The following is a 22,974-nucleotide window of genomic DNA, read 5'->3' on the forward strand; positions in this document are numbered from 1 at the left end:
CCGTTCATCACGAAATTGAGGTGCTATAGGGGTTACCCAATCATTATGTACCGGAATATTTCAATCTTTATTTGTTGGATGATTTTTTGATATCATCATAACTTGATCCTCAGCAAACTTTGAGTAGCATATGATGGACTGCGTTTGATGGCGCTATTTTCAACATAATCTCCTCCGAGGTCCACACACTTCTGGCAACGTTGCTACACTTCCTGGGTTCCACTGGCGGAGAGGGCGTTCTACGTCGTGTTTTAATACTCCTCCAACAGGAATGGCGTCATCCTAATTTGCATTATTCTTACCAGGAGTTCAGTTTGGTAAGAGATGGAAATCTGACGGCGCCACATCTGGTTAATATGGAGGCTGTTCAATGAGTCCAAAGCCTCAGAGATGCATGGCATAAGTGGCGGCTAACAGTTTTGTCCTGTTGGAACAACTCACTTTAATTAACAATATTGACAATTAGTGGAAGGACTTTGCCATTTCGTCACAAGACTGCTTTGACTGTTGTTTTGTCTCTGGCTGATAGTGGTGAACCCAAAACATCACTAACAAAATCAGCTGGTCTGTCTGATTATTCTGACGAGAGATGATGAACCTGGAGCGTTTCTGATCCGTTGTCAGACGCCGTAGAACCCAGCTTGATGACACCTTTATCATGCACAGTTCATTCCTCAGAATGTTCTCAACTCTCTCATGAGAGATACCCACTGTATTGTATATGTAACGTGTGGTAAGTCGTCGATCATCCATAATCATATCATGTATTTGACCAACATTTCTCTCCCTGATCTTGGATCTACTTCCACTCTTCCTCTTCCCCAATGACAAAGGAAGGAGCATCATCCCCTAATGTTGTCGGCATGGCTGGGTGTTGGGGTTGGAGCTCCCTCAGTTGAAGATATTTGATGACAGCGCGGTGGTCACCTTTGTTTGTTTTCATCAAAAACGATCTTGACACTGTTATGAATGCAGAAATATGCTGTACGATTGTTTAACTGGTTCAAATGGAGCCCGTCATCATGAAAAGTATTGTACTTAATAGAGGCGAAGTGCTAAGGGTATACTATATATTCTTGTAGTGAGGCTCAGAGCTTTAGACTTTTTATCCTCCTTTCATATGTTTAAGTATATACTCAACTGTTGCATGTTCTCCAGACGTTAGACACGTACACTTCTATAGGAACAAGGTCAGAGAAACCATTCCAAGTACCTGGATCATATAAACCTTATTGTAATTAACCAATAAATTAAGTTGATGATATTATATTGTAATTAACCAATAAATGACTTTGATTGTACATAAGCTGTGAGATAAATCCGTCACTTTATCAAAGACAAATATCATTATACACTCATTTGACGAGCATACCGAAAACCACATCGTGAGAGTGACCGACTAATGCTCAAAATATATGCATGTTGATATATTTATGTTTGTATTCATGTGTACATTTAGGGGCGGTCGGGTAGCCTGGTGGTTAAAGCGTTCGCATGTCACGCCGAAGACCCGGGTTCGATTCCCGACATGGGTACAATGCGTGAAGCCCATTTCTGGTGTCCCCCGCCGTGATATTGCTGGAATATTGCTAAAAGCGGCGTAAAACCATACACACACTTATGTGTACATTTAATTCAGACAGGCTAGACATTCAAGCTCGGCATCTAAAGAATAGCAGAGCCACGATGTACATAAGAACTCTCCTAATAACTAGTTAGAGCTTGGTAACAGTAGTAAAACAGCATAACGTTCCAGTTGATAGAACAGCCTGCAGAAAGAGAACCGATCAGATAACTGACAGATAGAGCATCCCCGTCGAGAGGCGTAGTCAACTACTATATGCATACACAACAAGACTAGTTATACAGACATGACAAGGGACAATACGTCACTGAAACAGGTCCGTGTTTTTTGTATATCCATGGAATCATGTCTTGTCATATACTGGCATAATTTCTAAAGGAGAATGATCTAGTATATTTGGCCACCAAAAGTCGTGAAGAACCCGCTTACAACACGTAATACAGAACATTCTTCATTCGTGAATAACAAATAGGTGCACTGAATAGCACTGAAAGCACCAAGGCTGAATGAATTACTCTTCTGTAGGAGTCAGTTGATATGAGACAGAGACCGCCTGGGTAGTATTATCACTTCATTGTGTTGCCCTGTACGCTGTTTACGATTCTGACATACCCACTTGTGTTTGTGCCTCAATGAGTGACAACAATATATAAGTGTTACAAAGTTGCATAAATTAAATTAAAGGCAACAATATCTGTGGACATGATTCAGAAGTACACAACTCTCTGCTTCGTATTGGGCTGAAGGTGAACTCCTTAGGGTCTTCAGCAGTTCGAAAGCAATCGAATGTTGGACAGATGATTTTCATTTGTTATATTCTAATACACATTGAACGTCACCCGATTACTCTGGTCTGCCTTGGTAGGAGGTTTACACAGAGTACACCGTCAGATATTGATCAGTTTAATGCCATGCATATCTTTCTCTAACTCTTTTATTTCTGTACTAGAGGCCACATGGCCAAGATTACAATATATAACCATTTTTTACAGTATGTGGAAAACGTTTCAACAACAATTATCATCAAGTACATATTTTCATTGATATAAGGGTTTTTTTTAAAGTAAGAGGCAATTCCTTTCAGTTTGTGTGTTTTTAGTGGGAAGGGTAGTTGTGGTAATATTTGGGGAAAAACTTATTTCTACTCTCTGTAACATGAGGGCAAACCAGAAGAAAATGGTACTCATCGATAACCATATAATCACAGTGTAGACGTATTAATATACTTTGCTACAACTCATTTTTGTACTTTTAAGTTATGAGAAGAATACTGCGATATTTGGTTAGAATATGTGCCAAATATTTTCTAATGAAGGTGATGTAAGGTACAATTATGGACGAAGCACGTATAGGAAATATGATGAGACAGAAATGATGAACTACCAATTTTCTTATACCAGTTTTAGACATCGACACAAACTGTTTCATATGCCCACAATCTTGGGTAATCTAGACATAGGCAAAGCGGGTGTAAAACAACATAGTTCTAACTTATAAAACCCACTTTATACCATCCTAATCATCATGTGTTTTAAGCATAGTGTATCAAGCATGGAGATACCTTTTTTGGTACATACGAATATTCCACATCAATAGCGTATACATTTAGCAAAATAGTGCGCACACAAATAATGCCTGCCAACATCTCCCAGAACTACATTTGTGGAACAATATCTATTTATTTTAAGAAATCTTTTTAAAGATATACTTTGAACCTTTTCAGTAGATTTTCTATAAGTGAGTCTCCAAACTTCACAACCGTAATACAAAATCGGTGCAATTCTCAAATCAAATATAGTAACATTCGTTTCTAAATACATATTCGGAAAATGCTTCATTAATTTGAAAATAGGGAAACGTGCTTTTCTTGCTGGTGTAGCAAGAGTTCTATATCCTTTTTATTGACTATCGATATAATTATTATTACTATTCTGTTCATACACATTAAATAGGTTTATCGTTAACCATTTTTTCGATTTTATGTACACAAGAAGAATTTATAATTGTCCAATCAATGTAATCACTACATCTTTTGCATGAACGTTATGATAATAGAGAACATATTCAATCATTAAATGCAGTCGACCTAAAGGATGTCCCGAGAAAATAATTAGATTCGATTGTTGTTTAATGTCATATGGATGTAATGATAAAATGCCACCGATCATCGAAATGCCAACGTTAATGTGTTGAAGACGGCCAAATGATACAATTGATTTGGAATATGTGTTGCCCCTCCTTCAGGAACCATAACGACTGCACACAGTAACAAGGCTGTACTCCCCCCTTCTGTCGTTGAAGGAAATCCAACAACTCCAACAACAAACAGGAAGAGCCCACAGTATAAACAAGACAGTATGATATAACCATTATATGTTAGCAGTTCTTCCTTAGTTGTTTGATCAAAGAACTTGGAACACATAAATAATTCCGCATATAAACCTAATATGTTAACTGAGGAAAAGATTTGCCAAACGACGCATCATTATCACCGTTTGGTTCGACTCTCAAATCTGAGGTGTCTTTACATCTTTTATACTGGATTATAAAGATCCATATCAATCCGTACAAAGAGAGATATATTGCTGATATATATGTACCACCAAATCCCTGTCTCTAACGATAATCATTAATACAATCATAGGAGGACTCTCTTTATATTCACAGAACGTATTTGGGACAAGAGGAATTAATATCGAGTGGATTCCCAAAAGCTCAAAGAATTTTCTTTATGTTTTGGTTTGGTTCCATTATGACAAAACATGTGATTTTTCAACTTTGTACGCCAAACGATAAAACTTAAGAAAAAACATCACTCCTTGATCCGTAGGGTATCTGTTACTCAACGTGGTGACCATAAATATAGTTATATCTCTACCTTCAAAAGGCATCCCCATTGGCACCACTTTTGGTCCCCTCCCTGCTGATCTGTTTCCTCAGAATTCCGACTTTCGCGGAGACATGGTATCATCATAATTTTAAAGTGAATCATAAACCCACAATCATGTTATAGTGGGAATCGTACACTGACAGGTATTTCTTATGGTTTGCAATGTGACGGTGATAACTCTTGGTAGTATTTAACATACTACTGGTTTTTCATAAATTCTCCCCATGTTAGTTATACTAATAATAAAAGATGAAGTACGAAGCTACGAAGTGGCTGTATATATCCCTTAGAGAAACTGTTTAGAATAGCTTATGAAAAGAAGATCAAGATACACAGGATATATTTTCTAGCTGTTGTCATATGTTTGGAATAGAAGATGAAATTTCCAGTTAGAATTTTATTTATATGACGAAGTTTGAGTTAAATCTTCAAAAAGTATTTCAACAACAATTCAATCTGGGTGACGGTATCATGTTCGAATCGCATGTAACGTGATTTACTAATCAATTAAACGTCCCCAAGAGACATCCATTCTACTCTCAAGAACTTCACAAGGGGAGGGCTGTTGGCTATCTCAGTTAGCCGCTGTCACTTCTACAAGGTTGAGTTCATGTATACCCCTTCCCTGGAAACATTCTTCAGTCTGTACACCCTTCCCTGGAAACATATTCTTCAGTCTGTACCCCCTTCCCTGAAAACATATTCTTCAGTCTGTACCCCCTTCTCTGGAAACATATTCTTCAGCATACACCCCCCCTCTGGAAACATATTCTTCAGCATATATCCCCTCCCCTACAAACATATTCTTCAGTATATACCCCCTTCCCTAGAAACAATGTCAAATTCTTCAGCAGATATCCCCTCACCTGGAAACATATTCTTCAGCATATATACCCTTCCCTACAAACATATTCTCCAGTATATATCCCCTTCCCTAGAAATAATGTCAAATTCTTCAGCAGATATCCCCTCCCCTGGAAACATATTCTTCAGCATAAACCCCCTTCCCCTGTAAACATATTCTTCAGTTTGTACCCCCTTCCCAGGAAACATATTCTTCAGTCTATATCCCTTGAAAACATATTCTTCAGCATATATCCCCTCCCCTGTAAACATATTCTTCAGCATATACCCCCTTCCCTGTAAACATATTCTTCAGCATATACCCCCTCCCCAGGAAACATTCTTTGCCATATAATTTTTTTTATTGAATGTCCATTTTTTAAAATTAGCTAGAAACCAATTGATTCACTGGCTATTGTTAATAATGAAAGCTACTCGTGATGTTGATATTGACTTGATGCTAGTTGACAATGTACCTTTACCAGATCATATGAACAAAAAGATGTTTAAAATGTACATACATATATAAGAAAACAAAAAGGTTTGAGTGAGCAATGTAAATGTACATATGTCTGTCTGCTTCTCTTCTTTCCTTTCTGTCAATTTATGAATTAGTTGTAAATAATCATACATGTAAGCCTATGGGAGATGACGTTCTCAGTTGAGATAACTCATTTCATAAAACAACTACTGTAAACAGGGATTTTTTTGCGACCGTTTTATTATTGCGAGTTTTGCGAACGAGACTCAATCGCAAAAATTAAAAACGCAAAAATAAGTATGAATAATACATACTGCCTTCTTCCAACCTCGCTTGATTGCGTCAGTGTCCTTTGCAATTTTGTCAACACAGGAAACAAGCCATCTTGCGTGAATCGGTTTCATGACACTGGTCAACTTTCCGGCCAACTCAGTATATATTTAAACTAAAACATACATACTCATTGGAGCCGAAGATATAACTTGGGTGTCATGTTTGTAGATTGCTCGGTGCAATCTTTCATTTTTGTTTAAGCATATCCTGTATATTAACGAGCATGGTTAGTCACAACGGCATGAGTGATTGGGGCTCTGCCAATCTCAAAGTGCACGCAGCCTGTTAACCAGGAAGTCACCTCGCCACCACACACGATCCGCATGGTTTTACGTACTTCAGTAGAAGATACTATACGATAAAGTGTCTCATGAGAAATACTATGCAGCTTGAGGGAAAAAAATTCTTCGCATGCATGATGATGCAGGATAATTTGAATGGTTTAAAGAGCCTGTGTGTAACTGTTAGACGCTCAATGTCTCCTGTATGGAATATCTCCATTTCAGCATTACACAACTTCCTTGTACCGAGAGCACATTTCACGCCCATTGCTTCTAGAGTTACAGTGGCCGTCTTACCCACCACAAGACACTTGTTGACTGAATACCTTCACTATGGATGGACGTAGGAAGCCCTCTCGGAAAGATTCCATGGACGCCTACTATAAAAGGTACGTTACACTTTCAGCTAACTATGTTTAATTTGTAGAAAAATATGAAAATTCATTTGTCAAACTTGTAAAGATCTATTTCTACTTTTTATACATTTCTGGTTGAATATCTTTATATTGTATAGTGCAAAACGATACAATAGTCTCAATATGTGCTTCATATGTGCATTTCAGTTGGCAGCACTGGTTTCCATCTACGGATTATGTGTTTAATGGGGTAAGTCAATGACTTTAAATATCTATTGTTCGACGTCTCTCATATTTCTTTTGTATATACATGTACGCCCATTTCCTAGAACATGTTTCTAATGTATATACCACTTCATCTGGAACATGTTTCTAATGTATATACCCCTTCATCTGGAACATGTTTCTAATGTATATACCCCTCCATCTGGAAGATCTTTCTAATGTATATACCCCTCCATCTGGAACATGTTTCTAATGTATATACCCCTCCATCTGGAACATGTTTCTAATGTATATACCCCTCCATCTGGAACATGTTTCTAATGTATATACCCTTCCATCTGGAAGATCTTTCTAATGTATATACCCCTCCATCTGGAACATGTTTCTAATGTTACTCATGATCTGTAACATATTCAATATCTGTATAAACCGAACTCCTTTCACAATAGGCAGACATGCTGTCATGTTACTGGAATGCCGTTCAAAGCCGCGATATTCCGAACACCTTTCACAAAAGGTAAAACACGATGTCATATAAATGGAATACCGTTCAAATCCGGGTTATACCCAACTCCTTTCACAATAGGCAGACATGCTGTCGTGTAACTGGAATGCCGTTCAAAGCCGCGATATACCGAACCTTCTTTCACAATAGGAAGACACGATGTCACATAACTGGAATATCGTTCAAGACCGCAATATACCGATCATCTTTTACAACAGACAGACATGATGCCCAAAGACTGGAATACAGGCTAAAGCGTTGATAAATCGAACTCTTTTCACTTTTCACATACAACAGACCGTAACGACAAATATGAGCGAGTGAGTTGGATTTAATGCCACTTTCAACAGTATTCCAGTTATATCAGGTCGTGGACAAATATGAAATGCCGACGTATAATACCCAGCACAGACTGACACAATGATAACCTGGATATTGTGTTACTGCACGATGTGTCCCATGATGGTGGCGGCAGGGGACCACCTGGGCTTTAACATCTCCTTGTATAAACCAGAACATTGTATTAACCAGAACATTCACCACGAACATGGATAAACACTCAATAAAACTTAACCTTGCATACATGTAAGAAACTCAGATTTTATTGGCGAGATGAATAGCTGATGAAGCCACTGGCAAAACATACACGTATACATTTAATCTACATACAGCGAAGAAAACAGTGAACTGGGTTTTGCGATTTAATATGAAAGTTGCTTGATCAGGTTTCATATAAGCTACACACATGAATACAAATGGTGTTTATGCTTATATAAACGAGGAAATGTGTTTAAAGCGGTCATGCCATTAAAGCTAAGAATAACAGGCTCGTTGTTGAAGCAATATGATATGTTGAAAGTCATTTCTATTAACATGTCATTAACACATCACTTCACATCAGATCCAACAGTATTAGGGGTGAAGGACTTTGGCGCATACTTAGCATTACCTGGCCTCTTGAAACGAGGGGGTACGGGTGGCCCAGTCGTCAAAGGCGCAGCGATTCGCTGTGCAAAGCTGTGTCCCTTGGGCATGCCAGAATCCCATGATTGTGGGTTCCAGTCCCGGTTCGCCCTGATTATGTTTATGCATCTGCACCTGCATAACTTCGGGTTTTCCTCTCACATTAAGCTGACATGCCGCGATATAACTGGAGAACTGTTAAAAGCGGTGTTAAACCCAACGCACATACTCACTCACTCATCCTTGAAACGATATCGTGCCAGCAAAACAGCCTCGCGGCGCTCCAATAACGCTGCGGTTCGTGGCACCAGTCAAAAAAAACAAATTCAAATCTCAAAAGAAGAAATCGTTTCAAACTGAAAACCTTTAATAAAATAAATACCGGTAATGCACCAGTTCAAGTTTATAAACAACTAAATGAAGGTTCCCAAAGGTATGTAAAGTCGTTTCTTTCTACAACGATTAAACTGTGGAACGCTCTTCCATGACTATATCAACGCCTGCTCATTAAGAGATTATAACACTTTAATCAGCACTTCAAATAAAAATATAAGCTTTGGATCTGGATTCTGTCAAATTTTGCATTGTCACCCCAGGCTCGGCTGCAGCGAATGAAAGGCTCATCAGTTCAATCGACATGTATCCGACAGTTCAGACAGCAAATGTGGTTATCGTGCTTTACAGCTTCTATTTACATGCAGAAACTCTGCAAATATTAGAAACAATAAGGATTTATTTTTACACCCATGGATATAACCTGAAAACGTTTTATTCAACTCTCCATCTAGTGACTCAGTCAATATGGAAATTGTTAAATCAGTCCACGTTCCTATTGTTAAAAGCAACAGATTCGAATAATTATAATAATATAAATCAATTTTTGGGGTTGCTTGTACTAGTCCGGACTGATGCATACTTTAATGGTGCTAGCACACTGAGATGCCATGCCTCAGTTTAACATGAATACCCACTCAGATACAGTGTGCTGACCCCGAGCCTAGCAGTCTTTTTTTACCCCCTCAATGCCGAGGGCCAGGCAGGTTATGACGCGGTCGGGGATCGAACCACGGTACTTTCGCTCTCCTGGAGGACGCTCTACCACTAGACCTAGGAGGCAGGCACAAATTCACTGAGATTCTGGAGGTTGGGCAGTTCGACGGTGAAAGTAAATTTCACACTTTCAACACGTATGCAACGTTGTATCATCTTTTAACGTACTTTGGTCTGCCGCGGCCTGGTATTGAACACAGGTGTGTTAGTTAGATACTTTTAAACAAATGCTTAATTTTTTTTATTATATACTTCAGTGTGAAAAAAATTAGTTTTCTGAGAAAGTTGACTGCAGTTCATCAATTTATTTCCCTTTCCCACATTTGGATTGAGCGGTTTCTATGGAGACAATTATCAAATCGAAGCAAAATGTGCTAATTTATAGAGAGTGCCTCGTATATAGATTTCACTGGAAGCAATATCATTCCACCATTGCCGTTTCAGTAGAAACAATACTATTGCCTCACTTCAACAGGAGAGAAAATATGTTTACTTGCACAACGTTGCGACGTTTCGCTTAAAACGTTTACTTGGTTGCAGTTAATTTGCAAGCAGTGACGGGTGTCTAATTCTCATACAGACTTCTGTGACTGCTTTTAATTTCACTCGGGCGGATACCCATAGTCCTACCGACTCCAGCTACCCCCTACGTTCCATCACGACCACCAATAGTCTATTCGAGGCTAGCATACGGGTGTGCAGCGTATGGATCTTTACTATCTTGAATATGAGACTTTATAAGGGTGCCACGCGTGTCAAGTATGCGATAGAAATTTCAAGGCTTGCATGAGTGTTTCCACACAAGTTGGATGGATGATGCTTATCATTCTGACACTGATGCAGCGGTTCTACGCTCAGATATATGACTGCCGAGTTCAAGGTTTTTAGTGGAATAATTTCATGCTGAGTACTGTTTTCAACATCTTTGAAGAGTGAAGAGCTGAAAGAGAAGTGTCTGTAGTCACGATTCGTCAGTGAGCTGACGTGTGATGTTTCTTAAGAATAAGCTGGCGATTTTTGTTGTTTATATCTCTTTAGACCTGAAAAGATTCAGGTCACGATCACTAATTGTCTACTGTTTTTTCTATTGTCGGATAATAAAATGGGCGGGGCTTGTGTGGCATTATTGCTCTCAACCATGTCATTGATATCGTACTGTTCTCTACAATGTCTTTGTGGTAATGAGCAGTCTATGAAGTTATTATTGCTGATGTACTTAGTGATAGAATTGACTTCAATATGTGTTTGCGTTTACGGAGGTATTTATAACTTAAAAGTCGGTTGCGGTGTGCAAATACAAGCAGCAAAACCCCTTCCATATTCAGAAAAACTTATCAACCAAAATTAAACAAAAATATGTACAGAGCAGTTGAAGAGTGAGAATGCTGTTTTTACGCCGCCGTCCAGGTATACTAAATGTTTGCTCCTATTTCACAGATGTCTTTATCTGATAATAGGCCAGGTTAACTAACGATTGACAGCCTTAGCAACGATCCATATCGTGAAGCTATTGATTGATCTTGAAGGAGTTGCATTGACATGGCAAGGGTGTCTTCACTAACCTGTGTCCCAGGGTCCATCATATACATATGGCTTGTAAAGTAAATGAATTAAGCAACAATCCTACACTGCCTCTAGGGAGATATGTGTGTGTTTATATTCTGGCATGGTCTTTCTCGTGAAAATACCTTTGTTTAGTTGTACCCTGTTTAATGTTTTTTCCTTAACATTCTAATGTACCATATGACCTTGAAATGTCGGTGAAAATACAGATCATCTGTTTAATTTCAGCACACAACCCGCTACACGTCCAAGGACATCGACCTTGACCCGAGCATGCAGGGGTCATACAGTGAGGCCACGTCAGAAGCACCATCACGCTCTACACCTCGCACTGTCTTCATTGTAATCTTCATCTTGGTCATCCTTCTTGTCGCTGGCGTCGTCGCTGCCATCGTCACCGCTGTCCTCTTGACCAATGGTAACGCCTGCTTATTGTTGTCTATATTCCTATATAATACCTGCCACCATCGGTAGCCGTGTTCAAATTTTGCTTCGAGGTCATATTTGAAACCCGGTTGATAATGCTCCTGTGGGAGCCAGTTTGGATGATAAATTTCAATTAAATATCATATATATAGTGGTTATCACGCGAGTGTGTTTGGAGATGGTAAATATCCTGCATTAGGAATAAACATTATATTTAGCCAAATACATAGTGTGTATTCCTAATACAGGATATTTACCATCCCCAAACACAAAAGCGTGATAACCTCTTTATCATATAATGTCATTCTTGACATCTGTGCTGCAAAATCGCTTTCCCTCTCTCACAAACATTACCGAAACATTGCGAGTTTTTTCCTGGAATGCGCGCATTAATATTTATTACGTCACAGGGTAAGTGATGTGTAAGTCAGACATTGACAGTAGCCAATATAGTTCCAACTGAAATCTGTTTTTTATACAGTGGCGAAGCAACATATACGCAAAACAACAGTTGCTTTTAATTGGCTTTCACGGGAATACATCGGTCTGTCCGCTAGAGTAACTGCCCTTTGTCAAAGGGAAGCTACTCTAACCCTAGTCTATGAGACGTCACTGCCACGGTCAGACGTTGTTGACAGTCGGTCTGACCTGTCATTACGTTAAGAAGTGTAGTCAGATGTACACACAGCGACAAAACGAAAAAAGATAACAATTCAAACATATTTCAGCCCAATCCAGCTATTTTAATTTGTGGAGAAGGTTTTGAGCCGCAGAGGTCTACAAGCACAGATATGGTTACTGATCCCGCTTGGCTAGGCCTCGTGCCCTCGCAAAATTGTTTCAAAATTTATATCTCCAAAGTTGCCAAAACTTATAAAATGCCTTAGCTACGTCACAGTTAGAACACTGATTCTCAGTATATTATTATACTGTTCTTTTGATAATGATAGCAATTATCCCTGTAGTTTATCCAGATTCCCGATGGATAATTCTGACTCGATCGCCGAATGACGAGGGCTAGGCCATGTTTGTTTATAAACAGTGAAAGTAGTCCTACTTGAACTTTGATATTTGCATCTCTATCCGCATATGACCCCAACGGATATCGTGTTTATCCGTTGGCTTTATCCTGCCGAGAAACCTACCCATTATATGATAAATGTGTATATTTAAGCTACTTAATGATATACCTAGATTTGTGAGATCGACACATATCACCCATCATCATACATGCAAGTATAATAACAATAAGCGATTTACATTGATATCGTGTGAATTGTTTCCTCATCATTTTGGCCATCCTACATTTTAGGTGATATTTCGCGACATACGCGTTGTCCGAATTAGGCTTCTTTATTGCACAAATTAAGAGTATTGAAGAAGAAGCAATTCCTATAGTGATCAGTTTGTTTATTCCAATTGTAGACAACGTACATGAACACAGACTACTTTCAGGATCATGTTAAGACTTGTAATTGATCCAATAGCAACATGTCAGTCCAACAAAATGTTTGACTGATCAGAAAATTGTTAGTGAGAATCGTCCATTTTATTGAAACTTTCAAACGAGTCTGATTGTTATCAAAGTGATAGATATTTTTAAGTCTTTTTCAGGACAGTGCTGTTTTTATTATATCTTTACTTGGCGCAATTACCATCATATATAAATCTTAACATTTCAAGCGTGTATGTCAATACATGAGGGATAGAAGAAACTTTAACTGACTGGGTTAAAACATGTATCAAGAACTATGGATACACACAAATGCAGGCAAAAGACACTCACTCGTGTGGAAAACACCAATATTTCGGTAAATGTAACATGTCATTCCATTAGCAGTGTACAGGTTAAACACGTCAGAAGCTATTTCTAGCATGAAGATAAGGTCGTGGGTATCTCCTCTCTGGTGACAGGTGAATTGTAATGTAGTGTTAAAGGCGACGGTATGATAGGCACTAATACATAAAGTGCCCAAATAGCCCATGAAATAAATCTTGTCTGACAACATGGAAGTTACGTACGTATGGAAATGCATATGGGTGGGATAGATCCCCATATCGGACAGACCCAAGGTTGTAGTTGAAAATTGATCCCTCAAGAAGATTTTGCTATCGCCAGCTCATACTGGAAATGTCTCACGCAACCTGGGATTCAGTGATACAGAACACGACCAAGATCAATGCGACATGTACACGCGAATCTATTTGCAGAACCACTTCAGATTGAAGTTTTTTAGCGGGACCAGTTGGACTTGCGCAATCCAACAGCAGTGTCTGTGCAGCTTAAATGAAAAGCGTTAAGATAATAAATACATGATGTAGATGCAGTAGAAACCTTACATATACATTCTGCGTCACGAACATCTAACTTTCGTCACAAAAACACATACCCGTGATAAATGTAACACTGGTATATTGACATAATATATCAATCTACATATATATGCAGACTAATGTGAAAAGAATTTTAGATTATTCAAAGGTAATCTGTGTTGATCAAATGAGAATAACAACAGGGCAATGTCACAAACGTTCATGTTTCATGAAAAGAATTTACAGAATATATGAGTCCCTTCAAATCCCTGTCCCACGGCAACCATTGTGTTCAAGTGAACATGGCCACAAAGGACATATCGATTTACAAATCTCATGCATTAAGGATGGCAGTTAAAACAGCATAAACACACAGCAGGGGTATTCACCACGAGTATGATACGTTACAGACAGCGGTGTGCATTGGGCCATTACGACATCAAAGCTGTAATGTCCTGTAGGGAGGTGACATGCTACTTTGTGCCGCATAGTCAGACAATACATATCTCATGTACATGATTGTGTTGATGTATTTTACACACGCTCCTGGCTATTGTATGTATAAGTGATGACACTGTGGCATGCAGGTTTAGGTTCGGAACTACCACCCATCTCACAGTCGACTCGGAACACCACAAAGAGAGTGAAAATGGGGATGTTTAGTTATATGTGGAAATGTGCTGTATACATGTATGTGGACTTCTTTAAATCTAAAATGAATAAAAAGGGCGTTGAAATGCATACAACGTTGAGCATTGATAGTGTCGCATTGTGACGTGGTTGTCCTTCTCCATTAGTGGCGTTGTAAGTGAATATTATTCTACACTTGCGCAGACATGGTTATACTCCATATCAAATTCCAGTGGTTATTTTCAGTTCCAATGATACTGAAGCAAAAGTACGTATCCTCAGAAATTATTTCATGCATCTTTGTTGTCGGTGTCGTGTTTATAAAGTTAAGTGTTTTCACGGCGAAAAACAAACTCTTTGTACATTTGCTTTTTATTTATTTCCCTGAACATCCGGGATGGAATAGGTCTTCAGCAACCCACGCTTGCTGTAAAAGTCAACTATGCTTGTCGTAAAAAGCGACTAACGGGATCGGATGGTCAGGCTCGCTGACTTGGTTGGCGCATGTCATCGTATGTCAATTGCGTAGATCGATGCTCATGGTGTCAATCACTGGATTGTCTGGCCCAGACTGATCATTTATAGACCGCCGTTTTATAGCTGGAATGGATTGTTTAACGACAAACAAACAAACAAACAGTTTCCAACAACTTTCCAAATCGCTGAGGGGGCACGGTTCACTCAGGCGTCTTAGGGGTCGCAGTTCGCTGTGTATAGTTGCGTCTCCGGGGTGTGATAGAAACCTATCATCGCTGGTTCGAATCCCCGATTCGTCCTGACAATGCTACTTTGGTTGTCAGCACCAAAGTATTTAGGTCTCAGATCTGCCTTATTTCGGACTTTCCGCAAACATTGACATTGTAACAATGCGACATATGATGAAATGTCGCACTGATTCGCTTTGTTAAAGTACTGTAAGTGTGCAGTACCCAATATAAGCAGGACAATAAGACAATACTGGGGGAATGAAGGACAACATCAGCATCACTGTGCCGAAACGTCTAACATTACAAAGTTAAAACTCAACGATGAGCGGAGTTTCATGCCCAGCCATTGATGGGGAGGGGTGCTCCACCTCAATCTCCGGGCGTTTCTGGCGAACAGACTACAACTGACACGATCCTATATTACTATATGTATACAGTAGAAATGAATAAGGGCGTAGCGGATATTTTAAGGAAATTCTATGTGTGTCACACTGGGACACTTTGTTAAAATACTGAAACATGCAGGAATTAATAGAAGCACCATATGGACACAAGGCCACATTTTGATGTCGCTGTGGCGTTTTGTAAACATTTGAAATATGATGAAACTAATACAGGTACGACAATGTGACGACAGGCAGTTAAAGTAGTTTCTCTTGAATATGGTGCAAATGCGATAGGCAGTAGTTGACATTCAACAATGGATTTATTCTGCATAAGCCCATTTCTGAACTGAACAGTTTCTGGTTACACTTTTCCAAAAAATATCAATGCATTTTTCCTTAGATCGAGGCGTTTACCTGTTCCTCCTACCGCTGGGCCCCCTCCGTTCAAGATGGCAACTTGTACACATAACAACTTGATAGTTTCTTAAACAACTTTTTCCAGTGATGGGAATAAAAACAACAAATAGCAGACATTGTTGGTTACAGGGTATTCATTGTTGTGAACCTTTATGACATTTTAAAGACTATCCCCGATTCTCAGTTATTTTGAAAATTCATTGTATTCATTCTGAGCCAAACCGACTGTTATGTGTTTTGTCCCTGTAGATTTATCAAATGGCAATGTCAGCATTAAAGCAATCACGAAACGCTCACGAAAGTAACCGCTATTGGAACTGTTTGTAATAATTTTCTAAGGTTTGGGGTGCATTTATACCGTATAACAGTATGTTTAAATGCAAGTCTCATGGGTATATGCAACTTTGCAAATATAGGTCGTAACGTTGGTAATGCAAATATCGTTATCAAAACATCGAAAACGGCGCGTAAATAAGGTTTGTTTGTATTTTAGTCGACGGATAAATAATGGTGGAGGTAATTCTCATCCCAAATTACAATACAATATGCCTACCTGGCATTCATAACAAGTGCTGCTACCGTTCCAAAATAATCAATGACGATGTTTCTTTGTGTTGCATGGTTTAATCTCACACGGAACAAAGGCCTGAGTGAGCAATTACGTGATGACGTTTAGTTGTTTTCTCTGAATAAACTGGAATTATGAACAGGAAACGCAGATGCGACAATGCGACCATCGCTCATGAAATCGCCATTTTGGATACGGCGACAATGCGACTATCACTCATTAATTAGCCATTTTTGATACGGCGACAATGCGACAACGAGACACATTTTAACTTTGAAAAACGTCTCCCCTTTTTCACAAAACACTACAATAGTATTTAAAGCGCGACAACGCCACAATGCCGCAATAAGTTAAAATTTGACGTTGTCGCACTTAGGTTAAATTTTGACACATTTCGCTTGTTTTCATAAGGCCAACAACGTAGCAGAGTCCCTTCCAGGATTTCATAGTTATGCAACAGCAACACATAGTTAGCATCCATAAATACCCATCCCCCAAACATCACATATACCGAGTCTAGCACTTGTACATTTGTAAGGGTTTGAGTTATATATTTCTTGTTTTGCTCCTGACAGCACTATCCAGCTATATCACGACGACAAGTTAATAATAGTATGGTCAAACCATTATGGAGAACGTATGGATACGATGATCCGTAATCAACCAACAATTCGCCTCTTACCAGAAGTAAAAAGTCTGCAAGGAGCGTATTCTAACCCGGGACACTGCACGTTGGAAACTTTCTCTAGAATACTTCTTAAGAAATTATTTGGTCAATATTTCAGGTGCCAAGTATCAGTACAGTAAGTAAATATTTCATGATAATAGTTTATATCAACGTTCTATCATAACATTCATTGAACTTGTCAATAATATGCCTCGTCTATCATAACTCTCTATCCCTGTGTATATGTCAATAACATGCCGGGTCTATTATAACGCTCTACCCCTGTGTGTATGTCAATAACATGCCTGGTCTATCATAACGCTCTATCCCTGTGTATATGTTTGTTTGTTTGTTTTTTAAACAGTATTTTATTTCCATTAATGTTAAGATTTTACATTACATAGCATTACAAAATGGAAAAAGGATTAGCAAACAGGCCCAAAAGGCCTATATTAATGCTTCTCCTAATATTGTACATTATACATGTAGATTGTAATGAAGTCTATAGAACAGACATTTATGAGTAACACAACATGAAATAAAATGGAAAGCAAGATACCAAATGCATTTTATATTCTTAAGTTGACACATAACTTACGTAAAGCGGTTTGTTTCAATGATGTAATTGTGAACTGATTTTATAATGTGTTCATTGTCTGAGGAAGATGAATCTTCATTGCCGTGGAGTATAGTATGTATGCTGAGCTGGTTAACAAAAAGGTATTTATCAATTCTAAACTTGGCATAGCGTGGACAAGATAGAAAAAAGTGGAAAGCATCTTCTCAATTTAGGCCACATGGACAGATGGGATTATCAATCAGAAATCTGTCAAATAAATGTAATTTTAAATCACTACAACCTAGCCTAAGTCTAGATAAAATCACCTGACATTGCCGCTGGCCATAACTAGCAAAAGATGTAAAATTTGAAGTAAGCTTAGTTTCTCTAGAAATTAATTGCTTAAACCGAGATAAGGAATCTACATTTCTAATATTAATATCAAGTGCATTCCAAGCTTGTATAATAGATGGCAAAAAAGATCGATTATACTGGGATAAGCGCATCACAACAAAACACCATAAATGGTTTAGGCTGGAGCAACTTTGCAAGGCGATCAAGTAGCAGTCATTTTGAACGAGCATACTCTGATAAATGATCCTCATTATCAAAACAGTTACATCTTATCATCTTCACTCAATTTCACGGGTATCCTCGGAAATCTGTGACAACTCGACCACCACCTTTAATCTCAGTGATTCTTCAAATTGAGAGAAACTGCTGATTTTGGATAAACGAAGTAAGTGGTTGTCCTTCATCTTGACAAAAATCACACCACCCCTGGTCCAAGTAACATCTTTTAGGAGAGTCCTGCATCTGGCAGAAAGTTTCGATCGAGCTTTGGTCAGGTCGTCATTGAGGAATATCTTATTTGAGAAGCTAGTTCCCTTCAGTTTATGGCGGTTGTTTATGAACTCCTGTTTTTTCTGATAGTGTAGAATTTTCACCATAATTGGTCTAGGTTTAGTGTCTGAATAACTGGTAGGATTACCGATCCTATGACTAATTTCAATATCAGTCTTTAACACGTCCACCCCGATCGTCTGCCCAATAGTATGAACAATATCAAACGTTGTCTCATCTCGCTCTTCCTTCCACCCCAAAATACGAATATTGTTCTTCCTGGAGTACTGCTCTAATTCGTCTATTTGGTCGTTGTGATGCAGAATCTCACTTTCCAGACGAGCAATTTTCTCATCATGTAATACTAGTTTCTCATTCACCATTTCACTTATTTGCGGTAACATAACTTCGGAGTCAGCATTTGCAATTTTCAAAAGAACATTAGGTGAAAGCATTGCAGTAATTACACTGGAAGCTATTTCACAATCTCCTGACTGCGACATACTGGCTAGACTCTCACGGATCACACCAGGGCTAGGTAAACCAGGAAAGTCAGTATCTGAACTCGTGTCGCACGAAAACACCGAGCTGACGTCAGAGACGTTTCGTGATCTTTTGGGTAAGTTTTCACTGTGACTGTTAGCAGACGAACTTGACGTATTAGAGGGATATCTCAATCTTTTCGTTTGAGTCTTATTTGACATTTGGACAGTCCTGTCACGAAAATGTTATATAGCAGGCAAATTTATTAGTAATAGTTTCCAGCAAACACCTTGTCCAAATTTTACCGCTCGAGTAATAATTTAAGGTAGTGAAAAACAAAAAGTTCCATGATTCCGAGAGGGAGACGGGTGGGCCTCGACAATGGCGATAGTCTTACCTAGTTGAGACATGTCCTGATATAATCCAACTCTATCCGAGAAAGTTTGAATAATAAATCTCACAAAATTAGCTCCTGTGAATCATAAGTCTCTTTCTTTAACATGTTCCACAATATCATTCCTCCTGAAACAGTTTGTTGGTGGTTTTTACATCATTTTATATGACTTCTCGGGAGCACACCAAAACATGTCCGACCCCATAGCCGACCACCATTATGACTGTGTATATGTGAATAACATATCTTGTCTATCATAACGCTGTATCCCGTGTATATGTGAATAACATGTCTTGTCTATCATAACGCTCTATCCCGTGTATATGTGAATAACATGTCTTGTCTATCATAACGCTCTATCCCGTGTATATGTCAAAAACATGCCTGGTCTATCATAACGCTCTATCCCGTGTATATGTCAATAACATGCCTGCTCTATCATAACGCTCTATCCCGAGTATATGTCAATAACATGCCTGGTCTATCATAACGCTCTATCCCGTGTATATGTCAATAAAATGTCTGGTCTATCATAACGCTCTTTCCTGTGTATATGTTCATAAAATGCCTGGTCTACCATAACGCTCTATCCTGTGTATATGGTAATAACATGTTTGGCCTATCATAACGCTCTATCCCTGTGTATATGTCAATAAAATGCCTGGTCTATCATAATGCTCTATCCCGTGTATATGTCAATAAAATGCCTGGTCTATCATAACCCTCTATCCCTTGTATATGGTAATTATATGCCTGGTCTATCATAACATTATGTCTCGTGTATATGGTAATAAAATGCCCGGTCAATCATTACGCTCTCTACTGTGTCTATGGTAATAAAATGTCTGGTCTATGCTAACGCTTTATCTCGTGTATATGTTAATAAAATGTCTGGTCTATCATAACGCTCTATCCCGTGTATATGGTAATAACATGCCTGGTTTAGCATAACGCTCTATCCTGTGTATATGTCAATAACATGCCTGCTCTATCATAACGCTCTATCCCCTGTATATGTCAATAACATGACTGGTCTATCATAACGCTCTATCCCGTGTATATGTTAATAAAATGCCTGGTCTATCATAACGCTCTATCCTGTGTATACGTCAATAACATGCCTGGTCCGTCATAACGCTCTATCCCCTGCATATGTTCATAAAATACCCGGTCTATCATAAAGCTCTATCCCGTGTATATTTTAATAACATGTCTGGTCTTTCCTAACGCTCTATCCCGTGTATATGTTAATAAAATGCCTGGTCTATCATAACGCTCTATCCTGTGCATATGGTAATAACATGCCTGGTCTATCATAACGCTCTACCCTGTGTATATGTCAATAAAATGCCTGGTCTATCATAACGCTCTATCTCTTGTATATGTTCCTAAAATGCCTGGTCTATCATAACGCTCTATCCTGTGTATATGTCAATAAAATGCCAGGGCTATCATAACGCTCTATCTTGTGCATATGTTCATAAAATGCCTGGTCTATCATAACGCTCTATCCTGTGTATATGGTAATAACATGCCTGGTCTATCATAACGCTCTACCCCTTGTATATGTCAATAAAATGCCTGGTCTATCATAACGCTCTATCCTGTGTATATTTTCCTAAAATGCCTGGTCTATCATAACGCTCTATCCTGTGTATATGTCAATAAAATGCCCGGTCTATCATAACGCTCTATCCCTTGTATATGGTAATTATATGCCTGGTATATCATAACGCTCTATCCCGTGTATATAGTAATAACATGCCTGGTCTATCATAACGCTCTATCCTGTGTATATGTTCATAAAATGCCTGGCCTATCATAACGCTCTTTCCCGTGTATATGTCAATTAAATTCCTGATCTATCATAACGCTCTATCCCATGTATATGGTAATAATATGCCCGATCCATTACAACGTTCACTGTACGTGGAAATAACACACTATACGCTCACTATGCAGTGTACATGTGAAGAAAAATGCCTGGTCTGCCATAACGTTCTGTGCACATGTAAATAATATTCCAGGTCCATCACAACGATCAGTCCACATGTAAATACCTGGTCATTACAAACACGTGACTGTGAGAACAGAAGGTTCTCAGGACTGTATATTCAGATACATAACATGCAGTGGTTATACATGTACATTTCTTCTATGATTGCAGCAAGAGCGGAGGTAAAGCTTCGCGTCTTAAATGTCAACTATACCGAGGCACTGTCGGATAAAACGTCTCCCGAATTTATAGCACTTCAAAATAACTTCTGTTCAAATGTAAGTGGTATATATGACAATTCAATAACTGTAATTGCTTTGAAAACAGAATAACAGTAAGTGCAAATGTAATGATCGTGTAATACTCTCTGAATAAAATGTTTATTTTCTCCAATGTACTGTTTAACATTCAATATTCTAACAAGCGTTTTATCATAAAAGAGACACCATGGTAGTATGCCGTGACGGTAAAACAGAGCCTGTGTATGTTTAGAAGTGATGGACTTGACATGTCTTGTGAGAATGTAGTTGAGGAGTATCCATGTTGCTGGCAAAGGTATGCGTGTAGCTGACAGGAGAATGAATGTGGCTGACAGGAGTATGGATCTAGCAGACAGAAGTATACGTGCAGCTAACTGACGTGTAAGTGTAGCTAACAGGAGTATGCATGTAGCTGACAGGACTATGCTTGTTGCTGACAGGAGTATGCATGTAGCCGACAAGAGTATGTATGTAGCTAACATTGGTATGCATGTAGGTGAGAAGAATATGCGCGTAGCTGACATAAGTATGAATGCAGCAGGTAGCAGTATGCATGTAGGTGACAAGAGTATGTATGTAGCTGACAGAAGTATTCGTGTAGCTAACAGGGGTGTGCGTGTAGCTAACATGGGTATGCATGTAGCTGACAGGAGTGTGCATGTAGCAGATAGGAGTATGCATATAGCAGATAGGAGTATGCATGTAGATGACAAGAGTATGCATGTAGCTGACAGCAGTGTGCATGTAGCTGACAGGAGTATGGATAAAGCTAACAGGCGAATGGGTGTAGCTGACATGAGTATTCGTGTAGCTGACAGAAGTATGCATGTAGCTGACAGGAGTATGCGTGTAGTTGATAGAGGTATTTCTGTAGCTGACAAGCATAATCAAGTAGCTGACAGGAGAATGCATGTAGCTGACAGGAGTATGCTTGTAGCTGACAGGAGTATGCGTGCAGCACAAAGGAGTATGCATGTAGCAAACAGGAGTATGCATGCACCTAACAGGGGTATGCGTGTAGCATTCAGGAGTGTATGTGGGGCTGACGTCAGTACAAGTGTCTGACAGTGTAATTCGTGTAGCTGACAGAAGTATGCATGTAAATGACAGGAGTATGCGTGTAACTGACAGAAGTATACTTGTATCTAACAGGCGTGTGAGCGTAGCTGACAGGAGTATGCGTATAGGTTATAGGAAAATATGCGTGTAGCTGACAGGAATATACGTGTAGCTGACAGGAGTATACGTGT

The 22,974-nt window shown here is 38.9% G+C and overlaps 1 protein-coding gene across 1 annotated transcript in view; it reads left to right on the plus strand.

The window, feature by feature from the left end:
- The first annotated feature begins 6,746 nt into the window (after positions 1 to 6,746).
- The window catches only part of LOC139447244 (paternally-expressed gene 3 protein-like), a 39,288-nt gene continuing 23,060 nt past the window's right edge, over positions 6,747 to 22,974 (plus strand). Inside the window, exons 1-5 of the mRNA XM_071228509.1 lie at positions 6,747 to 6,802; positions 6,977 to 7,019; positions 11,304 to 11,493; positions 17,308 to 17,325; positions 21,636 to 21,742. Of these exons, the coding sequence (XP_071084610.1) occupies positions 6,747 to 6,802; positions 6,977 to 7,019; positions 11,304 to 11,493; positions 17,308 to 17,325; positions 21,636 to 21,742 (414 nt within the window). The remainder of the gene's footprint in view (positions 6,803 to 6,976; positions 7,020 to 11,303; positions 11,494 to 17,307; positions 17,326 to 21,635; positions 21,743 to 22,974) is intronic.

This window comes from Haliotis cracherodii, unplaced genomic scaffold, assembly GCF_022045235.1.
Source record: "Haliotis cracherodii isolate W230 unplaced genomic scaffold, xgHalCrac1.p SCAF_7, whole genome shotgun sequence".
NCBI lineage: Eukaryota > Metazoa > Mollusca > Gastropoda > Lepetellida > Haliotidae > Haliotis > Haliotis cracherodii.